The 16,022-nt window shown below is 38.9% G+C and overlaps 1 protein-coding gene across 5 annotated transcripts in view; it reads right to left on the bottom strand.

Moving 5' to 3' along the window:
* Nucleotides 1–16,022, bottom strand: part of TRAPPC9 (trafficking protein particle complex subunit 9) — a 508,568-nt gene that overhangs the window by 173,256 nt on the left and 319,290 nt on the right. The window contains exon 22 of one of the 5 annotated variants that reach the window (XM_055703589.1): nt 15,855–16,009. The exons of the other annotated variants lie outside the window; for them this stretch is intronic. Coding sequence (XP_055559564.1) covers nt 15,870–16,009 — 140 coding nt within the window. The 3' untranslated portion in view covers nt 15,855–15,869. Of the gene's footprint in view, nt 1–15,854; nt 16,010–16,022 lie in introns of those variants that run through there. 5 annotated transcript variants of the gene reach the window in all.

The following is a 16,022-nucleotide window of genomic DNA, read 5'->3' on the forward strand; positions in this document are numbered from 1 at the left end:
TAGATTCTCTTATTTAACCTTTTGTGACTTATTGGGATCCTCTGAGTGTGTCAGAAATGTTTGCTTCACTGAACAGTAGCTTGAGAGTCTCCCATTTTTCTGTTAGAAAGACACAGCACATAAAGTAACAGCCTTAAAGCCTGCAGTCAGAACCCACTGGCTCTTTATAAACAAACTTACATCAGTTCTTAATTATTAGACATTTCTATCATAGCAACGATAAGACAGTGAATGCTTCAACTCCGAAAGAAAATGCCACCTTCTGCCAGAAAACTGAGACTGCTTTGCTACGCTCTGCCAGTGCCTAAAGGGAATATAAATGGATTGAGGAGGAAATACACGATGCGTCACTGATAAAATAATCTGGCATCACAAAAGGACCAGCAGCTACGGCTCCACCAAAAGAATCAATAAATGTGCAAATAGCAGCTTCTTTAGAAATCATTGCTTTCCCTCCAATACGTGGTGACAAACTCTGTGATAGCATTTACTTCAGGCCACCAGCTTCATTAAGTAAATCAGACTATCCTCATCCACCCACAAACTCCAGATGTCTATGGAAAATATTGATTTTTCTTGACTATGTTCAGGTCAAAGATGCAATGCAATAAAATAGGTTAAGACAACTACTGCCTTTCCAGTTTGTAATTAGAGCCCCGAAACGGTGTTTCTAGGTCCTGGTTTGGGATCTGTTGTCAATTCACTTTGACCTTAGGCGAGCAAATTTCAACACTCAGCAACTTGCTCCTTGCTGTAAAACAAGCAGTTAACTTATCTCAGAAGGCTGGTTGTTTGGCTTTGAGACTTTTTGCTCTTTTTAAGTTTTAATGACTGAATAAAATCCATTTCAGTGTAAGTTCATTAGATACACCTCATCCGCAACCAAAATCACATGTGAAGGATTATGTATCTGAGGATCCACACTAGGAGCTGGGTCTCCCGGTATGTCAGGGGAAGGGAACAGTCTCCCCGCAGCACCATGCACAGAAACCACCCTGCACCTTCAATGGGAGGATTTTTTCTTCATTGCTTTCCCTGGGAGGACCAACATCTTTTCCTGAAATGGATAAAGCTCTGAATAGCAAAGAGATACAGTTTAGAAAGTTAAATCAAGAAAACAAGAAATAGTGACTTTTATTATTGGCTTTAGGTAAGATGCAGAACTATTTCCCCGCTATTGCAAAGATCAAAATTAGCCAGAAAATTTGAGATACATAAATGGTAGTGAGCTGTGAGCCCATAAAGGTACTCCTGCTGTCCAAATCAAAAAAGCAATGATAGCAGCCACTTCATCTCACTGTGATCCACAAAACATGGTTTGGTATGAAGGGATACAACAGATTAGAAACAAGAGTTTATAATGAAATTTAATGCCCTCAGTTCTAATATATATATTCAATATTTAATACATAGCAAAGATATCAAAGCTTATTGTGCCAGAGCTTCCATAAAAGCTTACAACAGTCTTTATGGAACGAGACACAGAATTTAATCATATCATTTTTCTTATTGGATTATTTGATCCTTCTTTGATTATTTTTTTATCATTAGCAGTGAGCACAGTACAAACACCACTCTTTTCTTGACTCCAGATCGCCACTGATAGCTGAGGTAGATGCACCACACAACAACTACAAGAAGAACCCTTGATTCACATCTTATGCACACAAAAAGAACAAAAACAATCGCTTCAGGTTCTGAAAGATATTAGCATGAAAAATGTTCACTGTTTTCAGATGAGCAGAAGAAGAAAAAAACCGCTCACCTCTTCAACAGTCTTATTTGGACTTTTATTTCTCCTGAACTTTAGAGAGTGACTTATCAGGAATTCCTGTGTGATCTCAGAATTTTTGGGAGAATCCTTTTCACTAAAATCATGTTCAGATCAGCCTCAACAACAGCATCAGGTGTTCCTGTCTCCCCAGACTGGATGAAACAAGTATCCAAATTGTGGTAGTAAGTCTCCCAAATTCAAACTGGCAGTCTGCATTAGGATCAAGCAAACATGAGCCATCCACATGATAAAGTCAGCCTGTTCCACCCTCTTTCTTCATGTTGTCCACTTTCATTTTTGGACAAGAACCTAAGTTTTGTGGCATTTCTACAATAACTTCTTTCTATCTTAGTGGCTGAATGTTGAAGGCATAGCAGTGTGCCTTTTTGAAGTGTCAAGCATCCTTACTTTCCTTGCACATAAAAGATTCACAAATTCATACAAAGTCCTTGAAACATTTGGAGTTTGAGCCTCAGCTTTGAACCAAGGAAAGCTATCATCTTGTTTCCCATTTCTGAGAGCACAGCCCGTGACAGCAGTATGCTGACTGTACTTGCCTAACGCTGTGATTTCAAGGTGATTTATTTTTGGGGGGCACTGGACATCCACCCGCTGGGAGTTAAACAACACTTCCATCTTTCGTTACTGTTCTGGTAATCACGTAGCTCTGGAAGGAACCATAGTTCATATGTACCAAAAATATCACATGAAAGCAAATGTTTTTTCCCCTCTCTTCCTTGTGGAGAACAGAGGAATAAAAGGACAGTTCTTGAGTCCTAAAGTTGGTGCCAAGTCTATACATTTTTTTCAGTTTGGGGCTGGTATTTTCCCAGTAGTACTCTAAGGAGCAGCTGCATCCCAGATATTGTGAGCATCAGCTATGCAAAGTCTCAAGACTATTCTGAAGACAGAAATGTTATTCAAGAGTGAAATATCAAAACCATAGGATTTTAAATCTTCAGATCTCATTTTTGCTAGGTAGAATACAAGATGCACATTCAGGTCATTAAACTGTCTCTTCAGACTATATTTATAGGAGTTGTACCAGCAAAGAGTGGTCCCGCAGAGGCGAGGAGCTTGATTCCCATGGAAAAACACCTGCTCCTCCAGCCAGCAGAACAAGCCGTTTACTTGAGCTCTTGTGAAACCACACAGTTAATGTCAGGCTGCTTAAGGTCAACATCACATCCAAGAAGTGACAGGAGTGCAATATATAGATATACGTACATATACACCCCCCCCCCCCCGCCTAAAGCCAGCTATAATCCTGTTAGCATTGCCCAGGCTGGCCCCAGTGGCACTGCACTGTGGACTGATTCACCTCTACTTTCCATAGCAGGATCATAGCATTGCATCAGGAGCACACAGACCAGAACTCCTACCTCCAAAGCAGAAGTCCTGTCTGAGTATGACATTTCTTACCATTAAAAAGAGCTCTGAGTGACCCACCAGCGGTATTTTTTTCCCAGCAGTGAGAAGACACAGTTTGATAACGCAACATTTCATGGTAAGCAAGCAAAGTGCCTTTTGGCTTCTCACTCAACAGATACTTGACACCCACACATTGTGCAAACTCTATGTCCTCGTGCAAACAAGACCATTTGAATTTACAAAGGATGCAAGATATAAAATCTAAGACTAACAAAAACTGTATTTTTTTTAACACTGTACATGAGGAAGCTCTGAAAACTGTTCAGAACAGCAAACTGCTACCAGCAAAAAAACCCAGAAAAATATAAAATAATACTGCATCACCTAATGAAAGAGCAGCTCTGAAGCCTGTTCTTTATGGGTTCTTTCACCACAACCTGTCTCAAGTGCTCTAGGCCCAGAACCTTCTTTTCATACCTATCTGGAAAAAACCTGCATAAAGTACTACTCACGGTGTAACAATCATGTATTCAGTTTATTAAAAGTTTTCTTTTATTTAGCTCAATGAAATGGCAGGAAAATCAAGAGATCTTTAATGCCAACACAGGTTCCAATTTACTACACTGCAAGTAGGCAAAATGCAGAAGGAAAAACAAGAACATGCTGAAACCTACATTTTCTTTTCAAACCATCGTTTTGAAACTGATTAAAAAAACCCATCACTGTTACTTGATAAAGTTTGAAATCAACAGTAGAAGCTATTGCAGAAAAGGCTGGTGTATAGCATCTCCTCATTATTTGCCTGCACAATAAAACAGGAAGTTGTGAATGTGCTGTGACACGTGGTGCTAGAGGGATTTTTATCACTCTCCTTTTGCTTATGGTTTGCTGTGTGTTATTGCCCCTAGTGATGCTAAGTGGATGTAAGAAAGATTATTTCTGGTATACGTGATGCAAAAGTACACATAAAAAATGAGGAATGTAAGAACGTGTGATGGTTGAGGTCAAGTTGTTCCTACCAATGCAAAGTATCGGCTAAAAAAAAATAATAGTAATAGCAGCCTTAATTAGAACAGTCATCTTAAAATATTACAGAGCTTGACAAAGACAACTAAGGGACAGTCAGAAGGGTAAGCAATCCCTGCTGGAAGCAATCCTTCTAACAGGCTCCAGCCGCCACCTGCCAGAAAGCTTGTACCTTCTCTGGGTGAGCTGGGTGCTCCAGCACCTCCAAGTGAGCTAGAGCCACCACCTGCAATTTAAAACAAAACAAAACCAACAGAAACACCCACACCAACCAAACAAAAAAACCCCACGGTAACAACCAAAAATAACCCTAAAAACCCAAACAAACTAACCCCAACAGCTTTTTGCCACTTTAAAGCTGATCCTGGTTGTGCTAAGGGAAATGCAAATAACAACTCAACAACTCTCTGACTTATAGGGAATTCCAGTTTTCAGCTAAGGAATAGGTTTATGCAAACTACATAGCCAGGGCTCCTTGCAAGCAGAAGAGCTTACAACCTCCCCTCTCTCCATTTTTTGGGTTTTTTTTTTTAAGAAATTTGAGATTTTATTTGCTCTCTGCTTTTGAAACAATAACAAGAAGGACTGTAAAACTTCAAATCGAGAAAGGAAAAGAATACTGAATGAAGGCACATTTTATTGGCTATACAAATACACATAGATACACACATAGAATAACACAGTTTAAATAGGTTTATTTCAGTTCCAACTAACTAGCTATTCTTTAGCTCAGAAGAAATGAACAAACTCTTGGAACATCTGAAGAATTAACCTCAGAAGTAATTTAAATTTTAAAAATTTAAAAAACACTCAAGCACCTATCCCTAACATTCATGTAGCTGGTAAGCTCCACTCACTGATCCAAAAAGCCATTTTTTGAGTGCATACACTCCAGGAATTAAACTGATGTTACTTTTGCTAGATTCTCAAATCCAACCAGAACTCCAAGTCAAGCCTAGCAGCTTTGCAAGAAATAGAGGAACAGAAGAATAATCGCCATTTTCTGAAAATCTAACACTCAGCTTTTCTGATCCATAGGCAACAGCACTGCTCCTCTTGGCAAGGCTCACATGTACAGGCACCATCCACAAGACCTTGGGCTCCACAGGGACCTGCAGACCCCGCTCATGGCAGCACACTTTGGTGCCAGCAGCCTCCTCTCAGCCCCCTATTCTCTCTGGAATCCTCTCATGGTTTTATCTTGGTTTTACGGTTCAGATATCAGTAGTTAGCTTACTTGAACTAAAAATGTAAACAAGTGGTTACATGTAAACACAACGAAGACCACTAAAGGCTTAGTGTCCTTCTGTATTGTCATGTATTACTCAAATGCAAGCTTCCAGAGATGCGCAGTTTGGCTCTCAGCAAGTCTTAAACTATTATTTGAAAGAACTTTGGTGGAAAATCTCTCAGGTTTCTAAATTCCAACATGACCTGTCTTAGGAGCTCTTTGCTGTCCTAATCTCTCATTATTCCTTAGGTATTTCTGTGTAACCTCAGCACGTGGCTTCTGAGGAAAGGGTAAAAATAAAAACCTCCTACGGCTCCTTCTCCAATCCTCTGCAGAATGTGAAACCTAACTTCACTGCGTTTAAATCTGTACAGTTTACTACTACACATCCTGCTTCCACTGTTAATTAACGGCTCAAAATCAAGACATCCATGTTCTGAAACGCTGCTGGAACACAATTATAAAACACGATGCTGCAGAAAAGCCAAAGGTACTGAGCTACTTGCCATTATGCGCTGCCAGACTGGGTGTTACTAAAATGCAATACCAAAATAAGCAGGACAGCAAGACGTAGTTTCTGATACCGATGCCAAGTTGTCCATGAAGAAAATACCTATTGGGTAACTGAACCTTAGAAGGTATTTTGGGGACCAATGTGAGAACATCTACTGGAAGGAGAGGAATAAGTAATGGGAAATTGCTAGTAAAATGAGTCAAAGCAAAGGAACATCTCTGAACATTAAACCCTTATACTTATTTTATTCCTATCGTACATAGCAGCTACAAAATGCAGACTGAATATTTATTAGCGAACTGGAACAGCAGCAGCTTTGCTGTGCCTCTTCCATTTAAAATCATCATGATTCAAGAAGTGGCTCAAGGATGGCAGAAATCTTACAAGATAATCTACAAACTTGGAGATAAAAAAAAAATAATCAATTTGAGCATACTAAAGGACAATTTCAAAACCCACAACTTTCCGGCTGATACTTCTGCCAAATATTATTTATCTGCATAAAAGTAAAAGCCATATTCCTTTCTGTATGCAGCAGACATGTTAACATCTGAATATTTTACAATTTTTTTGAAGAAGTCGGAAAAAACAGCTATTTCCTAATAAGACGGTATTCTCTCAGGAGCACTGTAATAAGAATTTTCTTAATCATGTGAAAAAAAATCAAAATACTTCTTGTTCATGCTACAGAAAGGTACCTTGAACACTGTTGGTTTTTTTTTATATTTCAGTAATTCAGCCAAATACATGTCCTGAGTTTCCTTGAATAAAGAATAAATAAAGGTATGGGACGCTAAACAAATCCCATTTTGATTCCATCATCATCCAGAAAGTCATTAAATAAATTAATCATTGCAGACTCTAGTTAGCAATGATTATTTCTAATCTCCAAAGAGCAAGAACTGACATTCAGATCACAAGGGGAAGTGAAAGCGAAAGAGCCGTTGAGTTTTCTTGAGCTGCAGCTCACCAAGATGCAAACATGAAAACTCAGCATTATGTGGTGGCACCATAACGCACAATGCCCCTGTAAGGAAAATCCTAAATAAGGTATCATTTGGAAAGGATATTTGGGTTGAAAGTAATGGAAACTACTTGTCCATAATGGTTTCATGCAAGGAAGGAATTCAAGGGAAATCCAGTGTGTGGTACTACCATTGGCTGGCTTTGACTGCATGATAATTTCCCCAATAATATGTTCTCCATCCTCCCTCTGTTTTTGTGGTTTGAATTTTAATTTTCTTTCAATAATAGTAAGAGACAGCATCGCCTCATGTTCTGCTTTTAGACCTTTCTGTATCTTTGCTCTCCAGGTTTTTTTGAAATAATTCCCTACTTTCTCACTACTGTCTACGAAGAAGCTGTCCTTCAAGCCACGGCACCGAGCACACTGATGTTCAGCTCACCCCCAGCTGCTTGCCTCCTCCACTCCCAATCACGCTATTCTATCGGAAGAAATTTGTGGCATGAAACATTTCTCTAAACAAGAACTATTTGGAAAAACTCTTTACAGATTCTTAGCAGTGCACTGGTTTGAACTTAATGCTCTTAGAAGATGTAGAACGGTCTTATTTTATTAGAGGCAAACTTTATAATATTAAATATTTTACAAGCTGCAGTTCAGAACTGCCCATATGCTAACCATCACTTCCTACATTTTCATTTATAAACTTTACAATATTATCAGAATCTGGATACTGTAGACATGCAGAAGAGGAATAAAAAGCAAAAAAAAGTGGGGGAAAAACCCCAAGATATGGCAGTCATGACTTCTTAAATTTTCCATTATTTATTATGCCCAAGCCTTTTACAGTCATACACGTCACAAAGGGACACGTGCTTTTCAAGCCATTTGAAATATATACATTAGGAAAAAAAATACCTTAATGGTTCAACTATCTGCCACTTGCCTCCTCAAACCTCTCCCAATCCCCTCTTCCCACAGATTTTCCTGGATTTCAACTGTATCTTTCAGGAACCCCACACTTCCCCAAGTTCAACATTAAGAGTCTGTCCAAGGCACCAGACCAAAAGTTACTGAGTTGGAGAGTGAGGAATAGAACCTAGAACTGGATTTTTCATCACTGCACTGGAGCAGCAGTTCTGTATTTAGCAATGAACACGTCTCTGTCAAAGATCCAACTGCCTAAATGCTCTTTTATCCCTGTGTTTACACAGATATCTTGGAATCTGCTTGCCACACACAATGAAGCCAGATTAAAGGTCCACATTTGGATTAATTCAAGCAAGGTGGTCCCAGAATGTTTCCATCTAAAAAGATCAGCGTTAATTAGTCCCACTTTATTTTAATACATGAGGAGGACAGGATTATGTTTTTGGTCGTCCCAAACTCATTTCAGCCACTGAATACGTGCTTCACAAAAGGGTTGGTTCTCTCTGACTTTGGCACATGGTGTCACACTCAAGGATTTGTTAAGGACTAAGTCAACGACTCAGATCAAAGTCAGTATCTGGCAGCCGAGGTCTCTCCTGAAGCAAAAAGGCTGCCTCTGACAGGGGGAAAAGTTGTTGCTACCAAAACTTCATTGCATCCATGTGCTCAGGGCAAAAATTCCAATTTTTCAGTTAACAGGACAATAATCAGAGTGCCAGATGTTACCATCAAGCAGAATTTAAACTTCAGCAGCATGCTTTGAATAGCAGAACCATTTAAGAAGCAAATCTATTTCTGGAAGGTAATATACAACACACGGTCAAGTTGTGAAAAAAACACTTAAATCCCCTTGTTCTTCCTCTTCCCTACATGATCATTTTCTTTCCCTTGTTAAAAGCATCCTTGCTCAGCCCTTCTGTCCTACGTTACTTCCCACACCTTTTTCCCTAACTCCTTGACAGGCATGTTATTTGCAAAATCTGTTATTTTATAGGAAAGAGCCATGAAGACACAAACCAGGGATGCATCGATGAGACGTAACGCAGGGAGAGCCAGACCCCGCTGTGCCGCCAGCATGCTCTGTAGCTGAGGCAGTCACTGCCAAAGAGCAGAAGGAGCAGAACTCGACCGCTGCTCCTTGTGGGGTTGAGTTTTGCTACGTACTTTCTTTAATCGGTTTTAAGCAACGCAGAGCAAAGTTCTCAGAAACACCATTAATGGGTAGCTATGGATCTCCAGCATTGCTGCCTGTCCTTCTGGAGCCTCTCGGTTATAAACAAGCTTATGAAAACCAGGAGATTGGAGTTAGGGTTGACACTGCCTTGAAGGACCCATTTCATCCTGGTTTCTGTGGCTCCCAGTCAACAGTGGGCAAAAAGGAATTAAAGGGAAACGAATTGCTCCATTTCTTGAAGCTCGTGTCAGGACCAAGTGTAACTCTGGAACCTTTTTATTTAAATACAATACTACATCTCATATAGAAGTGTCCTGCAAGAAGCCGACCCTGACTTCCCCTATTATATAGATGAGCATGCTGGCCTTTAGGCTGTCGCCAACCACGTCTACCAAAACATTATGATTTAAGAGGTAGCTCCAGTGTTGTTGTTTTCTTCCACGGGTTTGAAACCCAGCTACCTCCTCTACCATACAAATGAATTATGAAGAGTAGCCAAGGCGCAACCGCAATGAAAAAGCAAGTGTTTGTTTTGGTAATCAGTGCTCTACACAAGTGGCCAAAAGAAACCCTCTAAGATCAAGCTTCATTGTTTCAATATAGACCATCTTTTTTTTTACTTTTACCTGACTTCAACGCTCAAGTGCAGCAGAGCAAAGGTGATGCTGTCGGGTTGCTTGTACAGACAACTCCCTAATTTCTGGAAAATTTTAAGACACCACTCAGCTACTTGAAGTCAAATCCAAAGACAGACTTCTGGTTTTATTTCCTGAAAGCATTAAGGCACGTACACAGATGTAAAATTATTTTCTGTTCAGCTTATTATATAGCTTAAATAATAACAGCTAAATTATTTCTCATTTTTTCCATTAAAACACCCCATTGTCTTTCAAGGGAGTTTTGTAAGCAAGGGAAATTATTAATCAAGGGAAATTATTAATCAAGGGAGCATTATTAAATAATCTCAGCACCTGCTTTTCCTGTGGATTTTTAGATTTCAAAAGAAAGCTGCTAGCAATGCTTGGTCATATATCAAAAACTTCTACGTGTTGTTTTATAATTAAGCAAAATTTAATACCGGGTAATTAAAGTATTAGGTTGTTGAACACTAAGCTTCTCGCAAAATCTTATTTTCAAATAAACTGAAATTCTAAATACATTCTAAATGGAAGAGAAAGCAGCAAAGGAAGCCAATTTTCCCTATTCAGCACTTACAGTTATTTTTCCAAAGTTTTGCTAGAACAATGCCAACCTAATTTTTAGGCTGATATACTTCCAGCATAAACACTGCATTCTCTCTTACAGCTTTCAAATGTTAGCGAGTACATCCAAACATTAAAAGACAGCCTACTGAAGCTGAGGCACCACACAAACCCGTGACAGACCAACAGCTCCTGGTATTCTCCCTCCCATCCTTTTTGTCAATCTCAACGACTCAATCACACACAAAGTAATAGGCCTAATCCTGCTAAAAGACAGAAGTAACTTTTCCATTTTACTTATTTTCATCATTTTTTGCTTCTAGTAAAAAGACAGAAAGCTAAACACCTGAAAAAAAAAAAAGAGATCATTCAGTATTCAACATGTTTGTGTACATGTGAAGCCAGTGTTTTAGATGTTTTTATTTGAAATGTCTCCCAACTCTGCTGATGAAACCAATAGCAACATGTCGCGATTGTGACAGATTTTCAAACAAGTGGGTAATCACAGTTTTGCATGTGATTCTTCTACATTTAAAAAAGAAGACTAAAGGAAAGAAATACTAAAATTCAATTTGAATACATTATTACAAAAGCTACCTTAAATTCAAGAGTGAGCTGCTAAACATACGAGAAGGCAGGGAAGAATTTTTAGTTTTAAAAAGAAATAAAATATTATAAGGAATAACCATGTTATCCTCCATACCGCATTGGAATGATGCCCTATCAGTAGTAAATAAAACAGGAACTTTGAAACACACAGGCTTCTGCTTGCACAGCTTCAGTTAAACATAGAAATCAAGGTGTGGGCTGAATTTCACTGAATCAGTGGATTTATACTGACATAAAAATGCAATGAGAGCTGAATGGGAACTATATTCCTGCAGGCTCAGCTATTTCACCTTCTCTAATAATTTCTATAGACCACTGAGTTGTCGACATATTTTTTCTCACTATTAAGAAATACTGACAATAAGCATATAAATATATTTCTTGATGACAAAATTTTAATTTCTCTCACATATATCGCTTTTTCTCCTACATCATGTTATGACACATCTCCTGCGATTTTTAGATTTTTCTTAAAGCTCTTTTGTCATGCAGATTGTACCTCTTTATAAATAGTTTTTTTGCAGTGGCAAATCTCCAATGTGACAATTGTCAGGGCTTTGGTCCACTGAGTTATCTAACTTCAGTGCTTAATTTTAAACATATGAATAGTCTCCCTGAAATGTAATACTCATATACACTTAATGCTTATCATAGTTATTAATAAATAGCTTTTGTATCAAGCACTGCCTGGAAACATTGAGAGTAAAGCTTCATTCTTCAGAGATACATATAGGACTAAGATGATCCATACTTTGCAGCAGACTCAGTGCATCACAAATTAAAGTAGTATCAGAGGAATAACAACCACCTCGTATTTTGTTTTTCATTATTATTTGCTACATGTTCAGGGAACCCAGTTGTTTACGATTATTTACAAATTATACGCAACATATTGTAAAACAGCCCTGAAAAAGCCTCTAGTTAATTTGCCTAAGGTAAATAAACGAAAGCAAACTACTTTAAATTCTACACCTCTACACTTAGAGCAAAAAGGCAAGCTGGTAGGCTGTGCATATTGCCTAGCATCTTTTCACGGGAAGTTTTCATGATAATCAGTTTCACAGAAATTGTAGATTAAAAAGATCAGCAGACTCTTGCATTCACTCCCTTGAAATCCTGACAACTTCTGCATGTTCTCCAAGGTTTTCTGTCAGAGGAGCAAGTCCCATACATTTGGGCATGGAGATCACTGCTAAAGGTTGACATTTCACAGACCAGCTGGTACCTTCCAACCAACATGCTCGATCAAAAAAAAAAAAAAAAAAATGGGAATAGGATTCGGCTCGAGATTAAAGACATCCAAATTTAGTCATCTGCATGGAGGTATGTCCTGTGCAGTTGGTGTTTACCATCCCATGCTAGTGAACGGAGACAGAGCTGCCGCAGCCGATGCAGGAGCCGGGCAGCCAGTGCAGTATGGCCTCTCGGATCCAGGGGATTGCTCTACCAGCAATATGCTATCAAACATGGTTCAGCAGACACATGATCATGCTAAACAGCCCTTTTAAGATATATTATAACATCTATATCATGCATGATGTAACTTTTTAAATACATATTACAACACTATAACCTATCTTACCACATATTCAAAAATTGCCATTGATAACACAGGTTTTATACATTTTCACATGCTCCAGAAGTCGTATATATCTAGCAACCACTCTCATTATTAAGTCTGTAGATTAATCAACATCAGTCAATAAATTAGGACAGCATCCATCAAACAAGCATACAAGCAAGCAATCCAACCTATTTGGATTTTGGCCTCGTTAGTCTCTTGCTATTAAATGTAATACTCAGCACCTTCTTTTAAAGACATAAATGTACCCCTTGTGTTTCATGCTTGGTAAAGCCATGTCACTTCTCACACTTCCACTTGTATAAGAAGCCACAATTTAATACCTTTGAAGAATAGCTGACACCTTGTGGAAAATAAAAAAAAAACCCAACAACCCAACACCAAAAAGTCCATTTTGAAGGAGTTTTCATAATATCAGGTATGTTGTTGGCTTATTTGTGGTATATAATACCAAACTACTTTTCAAGGCAACACCTCTTTCAAAGGCCTTTTCCCAAGGAGAACAGCGGTTTCTACAGCAACCAGTTGTGAAATCTTAAGTCCAGGAGTAGCACATAAATAAAGCAAAGTGTGAAGAAGAAGGTTATTTTCTGCTAAAATTCTTCTTTAGTGAAGAACCAGAGAAAAACAGCATCAACAAGTAAGTCTAGTGGAAGAACCATACATTAAATATAAAGTCTCAGGAACTTTATCAGCTACATCAACTCACCACAAATGCCTTCAGTATTGCATCTGAAACATCCTCACCCTGTGTGCCATAACAATGCATAATTCTCAAAGCCTGTTCTTGTATCGTATTTATCTCATGGATTTTCATTCCGCAATATTTTAATGCCTCTTCCTGATTCTCCCCTTTTCATCCTGGCATAACTAAGCCGAGTTCAATCTCTCCTGGGTTCAAGCGTATGAGCGGTCTGGCACATGGAAAAAAAAAATCTTTGGAGAAAGAGCTGTTAAGTAGCATCACTGGGGTTATAGAGATGGATTGACTGGAGGGGTACATGCAAGCCCAGAAGGTCCATGTGTGCCTGGACAGTAAGCTGAGCATCCGGATGCAGATGAGATGCTAGCACTGCATGAGAAGAGAACGCGGAAGGGTGCTAGAACACTTGCAAGGCAGTCGGGGTTATACTTTTAAGCAGAGATTAAGCAGCTCGTTAATTGATTAATCAAAACAATTAACTAGATGTCAAATCACCACAGCAGCGAATTTAAACAGTCAATTAATTCATATATTCAAAAGAACAGTAAATAATTAATAAGGAATTAAAGAGTTTGTTAATTATGTGGCAGTAGATTAGTTATGCAGAAAACTAAGTGAGAAGCAATTAATTAATTATGCAGAGAATCAAATGAGCCACAAAATATTTATGCAAAGAATCCATATAAATGGGCAGTTTAAAAGCAGATGGGTGGCAAAAATGCTGAGATATGTTAAAAAAAAAGTTTAATAAGGATCAATTACTAACAACTACAGTTAGCTAAGCTATTAAGAAAACCATTTGAATCAAGAATGAAAGTCAGGTCAGAAATCAATTGAGTGAGGACAATTAGGTTATCAAATAAATTCTAAAATAAAGACTCATCCAGACATTGGGAGTTATTGACAATTCCAAGGGGCAGGTTTGGTTTAGCAACACAGGTCAGTGGAACTGAAACGGACAGCAAAAATATGCCTCTGCCACAATATTTTAGTAACACAAACTTGCCATCCGCTTTGCCATCCGCCTTTGCTTACTGGCCCAGTGCTGTGCCCTGCCTGGTATTCAGTTTAGATTACAAATGAATTAGGATTCACGTTTTATATTCATCTGTAAATTGCCATGCATACAATTGTAGCATTAGACAAAAATAATACTCTGCATGAACATTATCTCCAAAGTTTAACTCCCCCAACATGCCTTCATTAAAATTGTAAATGAGCTGCATAATGGATCTGAGAAAACGGCCCCACTTACATCAGTTAAAGGGACAGAGATGTACATTATGGCATCACTGTAACTAGAAGGTAAGTTACACTGATGTGATGCTACAAACCTGCCCAAGCAGTGCCTCTGTGGTAACTGCAGACAGTATTGGCGATCAATAAGATACAGTATAATGTCCATCCGTAAGAAATATTTTATTTGAAATGTCTGTCTTATTACTCAGATGATTGAGATGATTTTTTAACACATCAAGTAATGCTAACCTATGGGAAAAAAAAAAAACAAACCACCAAACACCCCCCCCCCCCCCCCAAACCAAAAACCACACCACAACAAAAAACACCACACACAAAAAACCCAAACCAGACTATTTTTTTGGTATAAAGTAATGCAAATTTTAAAAGACAAGGTGGTAAAGATTGGATGCAGTAGGTGCAGTTATAAATCAGCTGGGATTCGCCCATGTTTAAAGTTATTGGTGCCACTGGCTATCCTAGAGGAGGGAAGCACAAAGGCTTCCTTCATTTTCAAATCCAAAAGGCAGCCTGGGGATCTGAGAATGTGTCTATGTATAGAAATGCAGGAAAACTTTATGTGCTTCAAAGAAAAAAGAAAAAAAACCCCAAACCAACAAAACAAAAGTCAACCTCAGTAGTTGAAACAGATTCAAGCTGTGAACAGCTCCCGGCAGCACGAGCTCCAGGCTTGCCAGCAGTGTACGCCTCAGAGCATGGCTGCTCTAAGGATGACAAGACAAGGTTTACCTGCTTCCAGGACAGGAAAGACAGATGAAGGACTGTGAGAAAAACTGGTGTCTTTGGAAAGCCCTCAGGTCTCCTTGTTCACAGTATGGCTGCTACTCCATATTCCTGGGCTCTCCCTAAGCTCTCCCTCAGCTGGCCTGGCAAAGGATGGAGCAACAAACTCACGGTTGGGTTTTTGGTGCCCTTGGCTTCACTCCCCTAAACAACTGATTTTACTGCCAAGTCAATCACACAGTGCCATTCAGGGGTGAAATGGCATTAGTCTTTTCTAGCTTCACTTTTCCACATGTTCTTTATTACAGCAACAGGATTTGGAAGCAATGAGTACAAACATCCACAGCAATATGTCTCAACGTGGTCTGCACAATGAAAAAAGGTAAGAACTGATGCTGCCATTTATGATATCCAAAATCACCAATGTCAATTCCCAGCCAAAATAGCCTAGGAAAACTTTTTTCTAGAGACCATCCAAATTTCCATATCCAATGGAAACTTTTATCTCCTCAGGCTCTACCAAGATCATTGCCCATCACAGCGCTACAGCTCTGGAAAGTCAATCTCAACTTGTCTTGGGCTCCACAAAGATTTGGTTTAGCTTCTTTAGTTTATCAGCAAATTTCCTCATGAGCAGGTGGCTAGGCCTAATTTGTTTTATTTATCTTTGTATTTTATAACCATACATTTCACATAATAGCACTAACAAGTAATTATTTGGGGTACGATTAAGTATTTATGAAGATAAGTATTTATGTAGTAGTTTTTATGGCAATGATACAGCATGGAAGAATACAATCCTGGTATCACAGCAGAGGCCTTTGAAAGCTGGGACATGGGACATGGTGTGGAGGCCAACAGGCATGGGAGGAAAAAGGCCACAGGCTGACACTGGAGACCCAGAGCCATAAACAATTCATCAACAGGATTTCAAAGAAATGCAGACCTGGGAGTGGGAA

Source organism: Falco cherrug, chromosome 3 (assembly GCF_023634085.1).
Source record: "Falco cherrug isolate bFalChe1 chromosome 3, bFalChe1.pri, whole genome shotgun sequence".
NCBI lineage: Eukaryota > Metazoa > Chordata > Aves > Falconiformes > Falconidae > Falco > Falco cherrug.